At 35.7% G+C, this 16,140-nt stretch overlaps 1 protein-coding gene across 1 annotated transcript in view; it reads right to left on the bottom strand.

Annotated features, from left to right (window-relative positions):
* Positions 1 to 7,179: 7,179 nt before the first annotated feature.
* The window catches only part of man1a1 (mannosidase, alpha, class 1A, member 1), a 119,363-nt gene continuing 110,402 nt past the window's right edge, over positions 7,180 to 16,140 (bottom strand). Inside the window, exons 9-12 of the mRNA XM_015004389.2 lie at positions 15,366 to 15,585; positions 14,393 to 14,565; positions 13,370 to 13,485; positions 7,180 to 11,571 (exon numbers count right to left, since the gene is read on the bottom strand). Coding sequence (XP_014859875.2) covers positions 11,445 to 11,571; positions 13,370 to 13,485; positions 14,393 to 14,565; positions 15,366 to 15,585 — 636 coding nt within the window. The 3' untranslated portion in view covers positions 7,180 to 11,444. The remainder of the gene's footprint in view (positions 11,572 to 13,369; positions 13,486 to 14,392; positions 14,566 to 15,365; positions 15,586 to 16,140) is intronic.

Genomic DNA, 16,140 nt, shown 5'->3' with positions numbered 1-16,140 from the left:
CAATTCGTGCTCAAAACGAATTTTAAGTCAATCATCAGCCTATAAAATGCTGGGGGGGCCACATGTGGCCCGCGGGCCTTGAGTTTGACACGTGTGCTTTAGCGGGTTAAATAATGCGGAATGACTAAAGAATTTACTTTAAATATTTAGAGTAAGGCATTTTAGAATACAAAAAATACAAAAATGTCTTATATAGGAAAGGAAAAATGCTAACCAAGCTCACCTAGCTTGACGTGAAAAGTAATTTTCCCTCCACTTTTGACTGATATAAAAATTTGATGACTTGAAACATTTAAGTATGACAAAAAATGTTGTAGCTGCAGAGGAGCAGGTGTTTTTCCAGCTTTAAAATTGAATATTATTACCAGCACTGAAATGGGAGTCTCCAGGGACCACTGTCAAACACAATAAGCTGGGGAAGGAAAATTTATGATGCTTTTTTAGCTAAATAACCTCTGATAAAGGACAAACTGCTTTTACTGGTCCAAATATGTGAACCTCATCATTCTGACTGAAACAATAACTTGACTTAAGTGGCCCAAGAAACCATAAAATGAACAATATACGGGCTGTCAAGACTATAAAATCTCTGGGTGAAGGCTTTCTACCCTTTATGGCTCGTTTTATGTAGTCTGAGGGTTAAAATGAGAAGTATTTATCCAGGCGGCTTCAAATACTCTGACAGCATCCATGTGAAGTCAGGAAAGCAACATTTAGGATGTGGAAACGGAGCCGGTTTTGATCTAAATACAGCATAAAAGCTGCAGTCTAATCTGGACTTGTCCTTCCTTCAGGCCAATACTTTGTCTCACGAGTTAAACTTGTTCCTCTTGTGCCGACATCCCTGCACACCTCAGGGCTACATTTGTCTCAGTTTTTTTCTTTTTTGTACAAAGATACTCTCTGGTGAAGTCTTTGAGCGTTCTAAGAAATGGGCCAGGAAATATCACAGCATTTCAAATTAAGGACTATTTTTATACTATCTCAGTTATTTATAGTGTTTTTATTTAATTTAAAGATAAAAACCGACTTTCTAATAATCTCATGCCTCTCAAAAGTGCTGCACTGTAAAAATAATTTTTAGAAAAGTTTTTACAGGAAAACTCTGGCAGCTGTTGTTACCTGACTATTCATGTAAAAATGACAGATGTCAGGTAATTAACTCTCGTAAAAAAAATAAATGTAAATTAATTTACAGTGATTAAAATCATAGTAAATTATATTGATAATCTGTTAACTCTATAAAAATTAAATATTAATTTTGCATATATATATATATATATATATATATATATATATATATATATATATATATATATATATATATATATATATATATATATATATATATATATATAAATCAAGTGTGTTTTGTATTTTCAAAGACTGAAAGTTTTGTTTTTCCAGTTTTTGAATGTCATATTTTCACTGATTATTACAACAGTCTTTTATCACAATTTGTAGTTTTAACTAATACATTTTATTATACTCATATATTAGTGCTGTAAAATTAACATTTTATTTTCATCCTGGCATTTTCAGGTCATGATTTTGCAGAAAGACTTCAAATTTAATAGAAATAAGAGGTTGAGGTGAATTCCTAAACACTAAATTAGAATCAAATTAATCGTGATGAATCGGTTATTCAATTAATCATCAACTAATTTAGTTATCAATTAATCATTAACTGGAGCACACAGACTGAAAAAGGCCAAAACTATTCAAAAATATATATATTTTCCATTTAAGATTAAAAAAAACTTATATGAAAATCCCTTTAAAGAAAACAGAATATTTTGTACAGATACTATTTATGAAATTATTTCAATCAAAATCTGACAGAAATAAGTCGATATCATTCAAAAATGATATTTAGCTACATTTGTTAGCAGACGCTAAGCGTCCATCATATCAGTTTTTTAATCTCTAAGCTTCACTGTCTACCAGAGACGATGATAATAGTTACATAATGAATAATCTCTGTTTAGATCATAATCTCCAGAGACTCTGAAAACACTGATAATCTGAAGTCTGCGTGGCTTTAAAAGGTTTCTGTTTGGCTGCTGCAGCTAATCTGCAGGAAAAAACGTCGTTCAGCCGGAAACAAACCAAACCAAGAACTTTTGGTCCAGTTTCTACTGCAAACATCTCAGTACCAAACTAACCTACAGGTAACGAATCAGCAAGAAACAAGAGCCAATCATTTCTTAAAATAGATTAAATATTCTTGTTTCATTGGCAGATTATTTCACTTATGAAATGGTAAAAAAGTCTTGTTATAAGTTAAATAATCTGCCAATGGGACCAGAACGTTTTTAAAATCAATATTAAGGGTCAATATTGGCTCCTATATCTTGATGAGAAGTTACATGTAAGTTAGTTTTGTCTTATTTTGCTCTAGAAACTGGAATGCAGAAGACACAAATTCAGAAATTAGAGAGATTATTTAGCATTTTAAGAAGACACTGATTCCAAATAAATTGGTTTTGGAGCATAAAGATCACAACCATCCTGGAAACCAATGAGCGCCAGGAAGCCAATTGATGTGAATTAAACATTCTGCCAGGAGTTGGGGTCAAATTTCCAGACTGACTGACGCCAGAAGTTCATTGATTGATGCAGAAAGTGTGGTTGAGGTTCAGCGGTGGATGGATGAGACGTTGGGCAAAAACATCCATGAAAATGTTAAAAAGTCTGAATGAGACCAGAGCAGTTTCTCCTTCAGGGTTTCTGTGGCTCAGCAGATTTACAGACACCGACATGAAAGGAGGGATTTTCAGGAACGCAGATGCTGCGGTTGAGTCTTCTCCTCGTTTCTGCCGCAGCAGAGAGAGAAATATTTACTATTTAAAGCTGTGCTGTGTTCAAGCCCGGGTCGTCCCAGTTCTTCTGCAGGTAGAACTGAAGGAAGGGGGATTTGTCTCGGTAGAACGTCTGCAAGTCGATTAAATAAAAACATAGCTGAGCTTCTCATTGGGTGTTTTTGGACCACAGCAACTTTCTTACTGCTACGCTAATCTTTCAGTCCAATTCCTGGTTTTTTATGTGCTGAAAGTGCTTAAAACTGCATTTGTAGGTATTTTTTGCTTCTGCCACACATTAGAAACTCCTGTGACTTTATTGCATAAACCATCAGATGTCCCATTTAGTAAATCTTCACTAAATGTTCCTTGTACTTTAGAAGGTGACCTTCAGCAGTCATTTTTGGAGGTTTAACCAGCTTTGTTACAGTGTACGTTTTTAGAGAGCATAATTCCTGCAAAGTTTCCAAAATGTTCTACAGTTTTTATTTCCTCACTATGCTTTGGGAAAGTTTGCTAAAAATTACTCCTAATATTCTGGTTTACATTAACCAGTGTTCATGAACTGTCAGGGTACATTAGCTAAATGTCACAGCTAACTTTTCACTGTCTTCTAGCTAGTGTTCAGGGTACATTAGCTAAATCCTAAAGCTAACTTTCTGAATCCTTTATCCAGTTTCAGGGAATTTTGGCTAAGTGCTAAAGCTAACTTTCTAATGTCATCTAGCATGTGTGTCCTTGGCTAAATGCTACAGTTAACGTTTCAGTAACCTTTAGCTAGTCTTCAGGGATTGTTAGCTAAATGCTACATCTAACTTTCCAGTTTCTTCCACATATGTGGAGTGTGGGCTAGATGCTACAGCTAATGTTACAGCATCTTTAGCTAATGTTCAGGGTACATTAGCTAAATGATACTGCTAACTTTCTGCATCCTTTATCCAGTTTCATGAAATGTTGGCTAAATCCTAAAGCTAACCTGTAGCCTTTAGTCAGTGTTCAGAGAATATTAGCTAAATGCTACAGCTAACTTTGGAGTATCTTTATGGAAATGTAATGTTCACTAAAGAGAACAAAAAAAAATTAGGCTAAAAGAAATATTGTAGGTTTGAATGAATTAATTTTTTTCGTTTACTTCCAACAAAATGTGTATTTTGAAAAAGAGGTGGTGAAAGCTTGAGGCAGGGAGATTTTAGCATAAAGAAGAAACAATATTTCAGTCAATCCAAATCCCAGATAAGCTGATAGTTTACTGAAGATTACCTCGCAGGTTTTAAAATACCGTTTTCTGTTAGTCAAACTGTTTTATCTTTGGTATTTTTCATCAGTTCTTTTTTACCAAAGAAATGGAGAATTGTGTCTCTGTGACAAACTGCTGGTGTCGACTAAACAGAAATAGAAAAATCTCTATCAGAAAATGGAAAAATAACAAATAACTTCACATCTTCTTACAGTTTCACCACAGACCAACTGCTGCCTGTTTCTGCTTTATTTACTCTGTTGTGCATCATCTCTCTGCTGGTTGATCCAAATTAGCAGCTATCAACATTGTGTGGATTAATTACACGTTGCTCTCTGCACTTTCTGCCACCAATTAAACAAATATGAAACAATGAATTAACTCATCAGCTGGAGACAGAAAGGCAAACAGGATTATTCATTGTTTACTGTATGCAGAAACCAAACTCGACCTGTTACACTAATAAATTGGTTAATACAACAGCAGCATCTTGTTTTGCTGCTTCTGGGTTGAATTCTCGAACAAAAGAAAAGATTTTTGACCACATCACAGCTGCTGAAGGTCGACTCAGACAGAAAAATGAAAGCAGACTTTACAAAACTCGCAGCGAGGGACGGAGCTTTGCTTTCCTGGTTTCCATGACAACAAGGAATACTGCAGAAAAACATGCAGATTGAGCGAGGTATCGACACATTTTTACATCCAAACCCAACAATTCTTCACACTGAAATAGAAACACTTTGGAGCCACAGTCTGGTAGAAAAGGATAAAAGTAGAAAAATAATAAAATGTTGCAAAATGTGTCTTTTAGGAAATATAAAAACCCATTCATCACCTGAAATCGGAGTAGAAATCCATCATCAGCAGGTCGTTTACTGCTAGCAGCTCTTTGGGAATCACATTGTTGTGTAGTTTTGTCTGTCAAACTGAATTATGTTTGGTAATTTCATTAATTAAAACAGAGAAATGGGAGAAAAATGCGACAGGCTGCTGGTAACAAGTCCCCAAGGATCCAATTTATTTTTGCTCTTGACCTGAAAAAGTAGCTGCAAATATTCACAAAGCGAATTCCAGAGACAAAATAGATTTATTTTGAGTAAAGATACAGAATGTTCTTGATCCGATTTGGAAAAGTTGACGGAAACAATAAAATTTTAAATTATTCCCTCAATTTCACAAAAAAACATTTTTATGCTGGATTGTTTTTGTCCGTTCAAAATTTAAAAAAGATTTGCCGAATAAGGTCAAACGTAGAGAAAGATCCCGACCACTGGTGTATCTGTGCCTTACCAGAGGCATGAAATGCTCATTAGTTTTCACAACGTTTGGCTATTACAGCCATGCGTAGCGTCAAAATCTGACTAAATCACAATTCGCTCCAAACCAGTGGATGGAAACATTAAGTAGTTCACATTTTTGTTTTTTAAGTTTGCTCAAATTTCACCCAAACTTTGAAAACCCGTTTTAGTTGAAGCTGATTCATCCCTTGAGTCCCGAAAATGAACCTTTTGCCTCCAAAATGATTCCATATTGTTCAAAACTTGGTACAGAAAGAAGGCTTCAGTCGTAGACGAAGCTGTTTGAACACAGTGCCCCAACGCCGGACGAAAAATAACTTAAAAATGAGTTAAAAATGGAAGAAAACTCTTCAGAAAACCAGCAGGAGTTCTGTCTCTGTCCACGGTGCTGAAATTCATCCATCTCCAGCAGCAGAACGTTTAGGAACCGTTTCACGTTGGCGTTGCCTTCAAATCTATCGCTGTGCAGAAATGTGAATAACTCTGAAGGATCCAACCAGGTGGCAGGAACATCTGTCCAGAATGTGGGTCAGACTTCCTGGTCCCAGTGGGCCTGGAAACAGGAAGTGGAGCTGCAAACTCCTGTGGGACTTCCTGGTTTCAGAACAACAATCTGCTGCTGGTCAACAAACCAGCCATGATGGTGGCAGAGGAGCGACGTCCCAGCAGGGGGGAAACATCCGACACCCACAAGTTAAAAACTGGGGAAACAAGTTAAATCATAATTTTAATCTGTCCCAGTTAATCCATGTGACGTATTTTCTTTGACTCCTTTACTCTTGTGGTTTTCGTGGTAATGGTGCGGAGATGAGGATGGGTTGCCTGAAGACTCCTGTGGGATGACACAAGCAGAGAATAATCTGAAAGAGAGGCATTAAGATTAAAAGGTAACAACTGCAGCAGCGGGAATCATCTGGAGCGCATATGTCGTCCTTTGCTGCCATCTGGTGGCAGGTTTGAGGAACACACGCATTTAAATAAAGTGAAAGTTTTATTTTGGACAAATCCATGAACAGAGGCTAAAGGACGGTGGAAAGTTAGCTGGAGCCAGTACCGCACTTGCTAGATAATATTAGAGAGTTAAAGGTTGTCATAGCGGAGTCAAAATTCTGTTTTCCACAGAATAATGGAAAACAGAGCAAAAACTGGAAGATTTCAGCCGATACAGCTAAAAACAAATATTTACATAAAAATAAAGACAGCCGTTTTTTGCCTCCCTCTGCAAATTCTTTCATTTCCTCAGGATTTGGTAGAATTGCACCGAGTTCTGCTAAATGTTTTGGGTTTTCTTCCACAAGTTCGTCAATAATTTGCTGTAATTTCATCTCATTTCTCCTGACAGAACTGGTGAAACTAGATCAGGTTTGTAGGCCTCACTTTAATTCATTAAGAAGTGCACCAGTCCCTCCTGCTGCTAAACATGATGGCCTGCAAGCTTCCTTGATACATATAGTTTCATCAGACTGCAGGACATGTTAGGTATTTGTGTTTTATGGCTTCTTCCTCGCTGAATAACCTTTCAGCTCATGTCGGCACAAATCTTGTTTTTAAAAATGTTCTTCTCTAGAAAACAGAAGATTTTTTTTTACCCACATCGTTTTTTGTTTACATCGCATAAAGATAGAGTCTGTTAAAATAGACCGACAGGTGTAGGGATAATTAACCAATCAGAAGCTTGCAAAGGGATGACATCATCTGAGAATTCCAAATTCTATTTGCTGATAAAAACATAGAAATTTGTTAAAAATGTACAAAAGATGCCACAAAACCTGTTGGATTTCAATATTTTTCGGGTTTCTGAAGGTTTTCTTTGGTTGCTTGATAAAAACAAGGGAAACAAGAATTATTAGAAGATGTTTTATTCACAATAGAAGTGTAACAAATATAGTTTATTAAAAAGTCTGCTGCTCAATATCATTTTATTCCATATCTTCAGAAGAATCTTTATATAAATGCCAAACGGCTTGTCTGCCGCAATGCAATATTTACATTTCATATCAACAATAATTATATTTAACACAATAAATCAAATTTCCCCACATAATTAAAACACTGCATACAAATGTAAAATAATCTATGTGCAATGGAATGATTTTCAGCGAGTTTTTCTACATTTCTGAGGCTGTTTTCACACATTTGAAGCTCTAAAACGTCAGCTGTTGGGCGACCGAGTCAGTGACAGAAACACAATGAAACACAAAATGATCAGACAAAAATAAAAACCGTTTTATGGGAATAATTTAAATCTGAAGGTGAAGATTCAACCAGATTAAAGCTGCTGGAGACAAAAATAAAAATATTTTAAAAAGCTGCATTTCAGCCCTTTATAGAGTCTAAAGCCCAATAACTAAAAAGTCTGAAGAGCTAATCTCATTTCCTGCAAATAAAAAAAAAAAATACAACTTCTGATTTAAAAGATAAATTCAACCTACAAAGCAGCATCTCATCTTTTTAAATCCTTAATTTCACCACAAATGAACTGAGAAAGCAGTAAAAAAAAAAATCTAATCTAAAACATTTTGGCTTGATTTTTATGAGTAAATTGTGTATTAAATGTAAATTCTTCATGTTAAAGCTGTAAAAATATATGAAAATTCTGCTTTAAGTAACTTGATTAATACACAAATAAAAATCCACTCATTCTGAGTTGAAATACATCCAATAATTCAACAGAAACTAAAACTAACAAGTGAGCAAAACGTTTCTTTCTGAAGCAAAACGGTTCAAGTTTTAGATTTTTTTCTTCCTCTGATTTTTAGTTTCCTGTGTTTGCGTTTCCACCTCTCGGTAAATTCGTTCTGCGCCTTTTTGTGCTTTTTAAGACAAATAATGCGTGAAATAAAGCAAAAGAATTTCACATTTGATGGTACATTCATTCGGCTCCATTTCTGTCACTTGAAAAATATTTTAAAAAGAACCAACTTAAGTCTTTTTTTGTTTTGGCAGATTGTAAAGCAGCTGTTTCTGCAGTTTGTTTACTGATTAACCCACAGCGCCCCCTGGAGTCGACTCCCAGCACCTACATCTCCTATGATCTACCAGAAATAAATTATCACATCGGCTGTTACAGTTTCAGACAAAAGACAGAAAAACTATCCAGAGAAAAATGATTAAAAAAGGCAAACTGTTAACAGAAGAAAAATATTTAATTTGAGATAAATTAATTAAATTATTTCCCTGTCGGAGGAAATTAAAGCTTTTTTTTATTGAGATTTAATCCCCAAACTTTGGAAAAATAAATTTTAAAAAATTAAAATCTTTGACATCGAAATGAAAAATGACTTTAAACTGATGTTTAATTTTTCTATTCAACCAAAACAAGAATTTAATTTAATCAGTTTCAGAAAAATAAAGTGAAATAATCTTATTAAAAACAATTAGAAAAATTTTTTTCAGTTGAATTTTACCGTTTTCTCAAATTGTTCAGAGAATAAAATCAACAATCTTCCTCTGTAAACTTAAAAGATTTTTTCAGGGTTTCCAGCAAAAACTGTCTGCATTTGTTCATTTTTCTCTCCTGTGTGTTTTGTTAAAAATCTTAACGATTAGATCGAGTCTAATTGGTTTCAGTAACTTAAAATGATCACATCATTTAAGTTTTACATGCTGTAAAACCGATGAGGAAAAAATTTATGGATTTGTTTTCAGTTGAATTTTACAATTTTCTCAACTTTTTCAGAGAATAAAATCAACAATCTTTCTCTGTAAACCTAAAAAATATTATTTTTAAATGTTCTCCAGAAACACTTCTCTGCTTTTTTCACTTTTTAGTCAAAATGTTTTGGTCAGAATTAAAAGATCAGATCGATTCTAGTTGGTCTCAGTAACTTAAAGGGAAGAAATCTCATATATAGTTTAAAGACAATGAGATTGATTAATTGATTTCAGTTTAATTTGACTGTTTTTGGTACTTTTTCAGAAAATAAAAACCAATAAATCATTTTTCCTAAGCATCCAGAAAAACCTGCCTGCATTTTTAAACTTTTTTTCTGTGTTTTGGCCAAAATTAAAAGGTCAGACAGATGTTTTTTAAACCTCAGATAAATAATCTCTGGCGCTGACGCGACTTTTTTTTAATGACTCGCCATCTGCCGTCTGTCTGCTCTAAAACTGGGCTGATGAATTTGATCCGCCGCCTCCAACATCATCATCTGGCAAGACGAGAGAAAGATCTGCGAGCCTTGCACATTGTGATTGGTAATTACTTTATAATGCAGCTAATTTCACAGTCTGCAGTCATTTGGACCAAGATTCAGGCAGCGCAGCAGCAACCTGCCACCACTAGGTGTCACTGCAGCCTCGGAAATCAGACTTTTCACTCTGAAGAGGGAATTACGCATCTGATCTCCTACTTCAGATGGATTTTCCTCAGAAAGGAGTGGTAATCCTTCTATTCGTGTCCACGTTTGGTTAAATCTTCATCTGAAGGATGGAAACATACTTAAAGCTGAGAGTCTTTGCTAAAAAAATCCCTTCTTTGTGTTCATGTGAACTGCAACTCCTCTGTTTTTACCAGCGAAGGCACTAGATTAAAGACTAAACTGGATGAAATCTGGCTTCGTCTCTGTGGTTCCGGGGAAAAAAACGATAAATTAATCGTGATGTAAACGACAATGTAAAAGCTGCGCTACGTCAGTATGGCTTCAATGTGACTGAAGGTGGAGCTTTGAGAGCAAAGTTGAGTTCCTGCATTTCCTCACAGAGGAGAGAAGATCCTGCAGCCTGCCTGATGAAGAATAGGAGAGGAAGGTTACATCCACTCATCAATACCAACTTCAGCTACGTTTAAATCACCGCAGAACAAAATTATTAAAAACCGTCCAACTTCCATGATTTTTTTTTAACAGTAAGAACCGTGGATTTCCTCTAATCACAGGGTCAGATATGTACATACACCAGCGAGGCCTGAGTGGCTGTTTATTTAGATCTGATCCAAGATTTTGATCAAAACAGGCTAATCAGCTAACTGGGTTTACCGGGACAAGTCCCAGTGGGCTGGTCTTTTTTTTTATCATTTATTGTGAAAAATTTCTCGACACTTTAAATGAGTCTTAAGGAACTTAAACAATCACTTAACATTCATTCAGATGAGTGGATGTAAACTCTGGAACAGCAGCGAAAATGTTCAGGGTCTCAGTGGAAGCACTGATTTCAAAATTTGGGCCGATATTGATATCCGATATCAATATAATGGATATTTTCCCACATTTCTGACAATGAAAGAACAACCGATATCCCAGAATCCTCTGCAGCATCGCCGGCACATCGGTTATTAATATCGGGCCAATTCCGATATTTCATGCATCCCCAAAAATGAAATAAAAATAAAATAAAGCTCCCTGACAATTTAAACTGCTCCAAAATCCATCAAAAAGTAATTTAAGTTCACCAGTTTAAAAAAATATTCAAGTCTGAGGTCATTAAACTTGAAATCAAACCAATTTTTACAGGAAAAAAAGGCGAAAACAATCAAGTTAGGAAGAAATATCAGTTTTTAAATCCTGTCCTGGTCAAACTGATGGAAATGTGAGACAGAGGAACAAAACAGCTGGTCAAAGAAAACCAGCTGAATTTACTGGCAGATATGAACGAGGCATGATTTAGAAAGATGAAAACATTAAAAAAGGAAATCCCAGTGTTTCTTCAACCAAACGGATCCTCAAGCAGCGAAAAGGAAACAGGAAGTGACCCGGGAGTCTTTGCGCTTGCCGTGTCACTTCGTCGCCCCTGTCAGTCAGAGCTGAGGGGTTTTTGTGCCCAAATGTCTTTAATTCACAGAGCCGCCTGGTTTCACCCTCACAGAGAAAAAACTAAACAAACATCCTGATAAATAACGTGACCGGACAAAGAGCAGCTGATTATCTCTGCCGTTTCCCATCCAAACAGGAAGTTCTCATGATTCCGGTTTTAAAAAAGCTGCTCCGGATCCGGCCCAACCGGAGATCAGTGTTTGCAAAAAGATTCAAAGTAAAACAAAAACCAAAAACAAATCAGATAAAACCAGAACAGATCCAGTTTATAAAAAGAACAAAAAAGTCAAAATCCGACAAGGAGGAACCTGTCGCCAGCAGGAGGCTCAGATATACAGGGTCAGAGGTCACTGGGAGGCTACTCCACTTCGTTGGGCGTGTCTGTTTTGTCCTTCCTGATGACGGGCAGAGGGTGAGCCTCGGTGTTGAACACCCAGTGTTCGAACGGCAGGTGGTCGTCGTCAGAGAACAGCAGGTACAGATACCTGCAGGAAAACACAAATTAAAACTTTTCCAGATAATTTTCACTGCTGGACTAACATTTGCTAAGTCAGTTAGCGCTTTAGCTAGCTTTGAAAACGTTTATCGCATTAAACGTAAACTGTGTAACAGCAGATTTGATCCTGCTGATCAACTCTATCAAATGCCCAGTTGACCCGTTACAGAAAAAAACATGAAAACTTAGCATTTAGCATTAGCATCCGCTAAATACCGTGTTGTTGAAGTGCCCCTGTGTTGCATCATGAAACCTCAGGGAAACTATAATTTTTCCTCCCCAACGTAACAAATTAAATGTTGGATTTTCTGTGTGAAATTATGCAACAATTGTCCGGCTTGTGTCCAGACACAAAACCTGCCGACATGATCAGTAAAAACAAAAATAACTGGAAAGGATTCGAGCTAAACGTGTGACGCTGCGGCTGGCAGGGGAGACTTGAGACATTTGGTGTTTTTCACAGTTTCTGTCTCTACTATTTGGAGCCTTTTTTAATTAATTTTTTTTTAGATTTATGTAACAGACATCGTCTGGCTGACATATCTGTAATTACTGAAGCTAAATTAGAAGCTTTTCTTTTGTCGTTATTCCTGGGAGTTTCTGCAGATTTTAGATTTGTATCTCTGGAGCTTCGATCAGAACCAAAAAGAGTTTAAATTCATTGTTGTATGATATTTATTATGCCTGTTAACACTGTTTTGTGACAGTATTATATATTATACAACAGGGACAAACTAAACTAAAATATTTGATAAACTCAACTGCTCTGAGAACAAAACAGTAATTTCACAAAAAATAAAAAAAATTAATATATTTTCAGGCATTTGCAAATAGAAATAATTTTGGCGATTCTAACCAACTGAAAACAAGTTTAGTCCAATTTAACTTCAGAGTAAGAAAAAAAATGTGTTTTTATCTATGAATTTGTTTGATTTCTATTGTATTTTTCCAAATTTAGGATTTTAATGAAATTTTAGATCCATTAAATTACGTTAAAGCAGGAAGCAGGGGAGTCAAACTCATTTTAAATTTTAGCTTCGTTAAGATTATGAATGTTTTCAAAGTGCTGTTTGTGGCAGAATGTAGTGATAAAACAAATTAAATTGTTAAAATACTAATATTAATCTTTCTGCATTCAATGAGTATGTCTTTAAATTAAATTATTTTGAACATATTTCCAGGATTTCACATTTGTTTTTCTCATTTCTTGTGCACTGATTTTGTGGAGCAGATTTAGAAAAATACGTTAAAAATGACATTTTGATCCCTGCTACATTGATCATTAACCATAACTTGACATAAAGTAAAGCTGAGGAAACAGTGGAGTAAAAGAAAGAAATACTGCCCCCTGTAGGTGGAAGGTAGCATCACTTAAACCAAATGTAATGTTGACGACATGATGTGATGTTTTCATGATTTCATGATGTAAACCTGTTTGAATGGCCTTGTTGCTTAAATGTGCTGTACTAATTAACACAACTGAATGTTTTTAACCATTTTTGCAGAAAATCTGAAATAAAATCACAACTATACACCAGCAAAAAACAAACAAAAAACAACAACAAAAAATACTGGTATCTGTTTATTGTGTGTCAATTTCCACAATTGTGGAAAAACTAGAGGAACTGACTGATGTAATTTAGCATCTGAGGGCCGCAAGATTTGGTGTGTGTGAATGAAATAACCTGGAGCCTGTGTCTGAAGCTGAGCAGGAGTGAAAGGCAGCTTCAGTTTGTGTCAGCTCAGGCCTGCGGGGCAGAAGGGAACGCTGCTCGGTTTGGACTTACTTTAGCGTCTCGGCCAGGTAGAAGCTCTGCTGCACGTCGTCATGGTTCGGAGACGAGGCGTAGACGTCCCGGACGCCGCTGTAGCCTCCTTCTAGTCGGCAGTGCTTCTCCAAGGCCTGGATGAGACGCAAACAGACAGAGTCTTCAGCTCATGTCCTTCATGTAGAAAGGGAGCTAAATGAGTTCTTGCTTTATTTTAAAGGGGCAGTACTGTATGTTGCAGTACCATTTTATACCACAATCAAGTTACTATTTTAATTTCAGTTGTAAAAATGCTACATATATCAAATATGACTTTAAAATTTGCCTCTGTCTCTTTAAGAAGCTCCTGTTCTTCCTGAAACTCCGCCTACAGGAAGTCATTTCAACATTGCTCCTCCAAGTCTGTCTTGGTAACAAATTGCGATAAATGATATTATTGTTTTGGGACCATTTTCAAGTAATACAATAACAAAGCGGCGTAATAATGCAAGAACACATCGTCAAAGATGAATAAACTTTGAATTCTGATGAACATTTAACATCAGATCTGGAAGACATTTTAAATATCCAAAATAAATCAACTTAAATAAAATTAATTATGAAGTTTCTGTAAACAAAACTGTCCTCTAAAAAAGGGGCCAGTTTAAACTCTTATCCAGTTTTTGGCAGAAAGAAAGAAAAAAAAAATCATGCAAATGAAAATTATTCAGCTTGTTTTAATTTATTATGTGATTAATTTATTTTTTTTATTGTGATATGGCTCCTCCATGAACCCTTTAACAACGTTTTACCAGAGTTTCACTGAGAAGCAGCTCCTTTAATGAGCTCAGCAGTTCCACCAGGTGTTTGCTAATTGCTGCTGGCTAGTCTGAAGGAGCACAGTAGGGGAGGAAACTTGGTTGCCATGGCGATTAAAGGATTCATAAAAGAATCGAGGTATGTGTTTGATGAGGGAATAACATTATAAACATGATGTAAAGTTCAAACTGTTCCTTTAAATAAAATTACAACAAATTTATGAGTGAGATGAAGTTATTTCACCTGGACAGCCTCCCAGCCCCACTCTCTGTACTTGGGGTCATGGGTGAATCTCCACATGTACATGTAGGTCTCGATGACCTCTGGGCGCAGGATGAAATATTTCTCATTCTGCCGGGTCGCGATGGCCTCGACGCCGCCGTCGAAGCGGAACGCCTCTGGACCGAGCTTCAGCGCTTCGGAGAAAGGAAACAACACAATTTAAGAGTCAGATAGCAGCTTTTATTTACTTTATGTCAAGGATTTATATCACCTGACAGCCAGTGTTAGTAGACTTCAGATTTATATGATAGCTGCAGTAAAAACCTATCATTTATAATTTAGTTTATGCTACATATGTGGGTGCAGAGAACACCATCATAAAACGGTTTTCATTTTGCTCATGGTCGTAATCCTCCAGAAACTTATTGAAACATTTAACAAAATATTATCATTACAATCCTTTTCCAATGTTTAATAAAATAAAGATAAAACAAAAACAATGACAAAAGAATAAAAATGAATGCTAATAAAGACAATTTTAATGATAATAGCATAGGCATTAGAAATGCAACCAACAATTATTTGACGATTAATTGAATAAAAAAAAAAAAAACTTCAGTTTTTATTTAACCTCTTTATCATTTTTATACAATATTAAAAATACATTAAAAGATACAGGGAAACAATTCTCCAGTTAACGATTAATCGATTACTAAATCAGTTGATTATTTTAATAATCAATTAGTCACAATTAAACTGATTAATGGTTTCAATGGATTTGTTTCATGAAAGTAAAAAATTCCTAGATGGAGGAATTTTAAAATAATTGAATCCAAGAATTTAATGATCAATTTATTTTAAAAAAAAGACACCACAAGCTTTAAACAATAAATAAAATCTTTACTAAAACTAGAATCTATTTAGAGTTCATTCTGAAGTTATTATCATGAAATATTACATTTTCAGGCGATTCACAGGCTCGTCATGGAGTTACCTGTCCTGGCGTACGACTCGTGGCAGGTGCGAGCGATCTCCGCCGCCTGCTCCATCTGGTGGCCTGTCTTGTCACCGGGGGCCCCATCGGCGCCCAGAGCGATCATGCCGCCGGCGAAACACGTCAGGTGGCCCATCTTGTGCTCCAGCAGCCCTCCCTTCCACTCGGCTATGTAGGTCAGCCCGCTGCTCGACTTCCTCATCAGGTTGGTTTCTATCGCCTGGAAGGAAGAAACAGGGCGGCGAGAATCAAAAAGCATGAATCCAACCTTGTTTCTATGATAGGGATGCAATTGATCAATTCTTTAGTTAATTGATCTTATCTATCGACTAATGATTAATTGATAAGCAGCAATTTTCTCCAAGAATATCTATAAAATATATGCAAGTTACCAATGATTTAGTTCATCTAAAGTTGATTAACTGTAAACGTTTAATTGATTAACGGCCATTTTTACTTAAACGAGTTTTTTCTAGTATCAAAATGGCTGACTGTCTTTCCATAACACAAAGAGCTAAATTTTCCATAATTTGCTGAATTAAAATGATTAAATTCTAACATTATTTTCTATCAGTTGTGTTAAATACAACTGATAATGGCGGAAAATTGTGGTTTTTCTCACATTAATTAACTCAGATATACATATATAAAGTATAACAAACCAGGAACCTCTTATGTTGCTGAATTGAAAAATAAAATAATATCAAACACGTAATTAACAGAAATATCGTCTGTTGCTCTTGAAGGAATGTTAAAACTGCACTAACTCAAGTCA

The sequence above is a fragment of the Poecilia mexicana genome, unplaced genomic scaffold (genome assembly GCF_051168715.1).
Source record: "Poecilia mexicana isolate PSO_F unplaced genomic scaffold, ASM5116871v1 scaffold_21, whole genome shotgun sequence".
Lineage (NCBI taxonomy): Eukaryota > Metazoa > Chordata > Actinopteri > Cyprinodontiformes > Poeciliidae > Poecilia > Poecilia mexicana.
The sequence above is the reverse complement of the archived record's forward strand: the minus strand, read 5'-3'. Positions and strand labels throughout refer to the sequence as shown.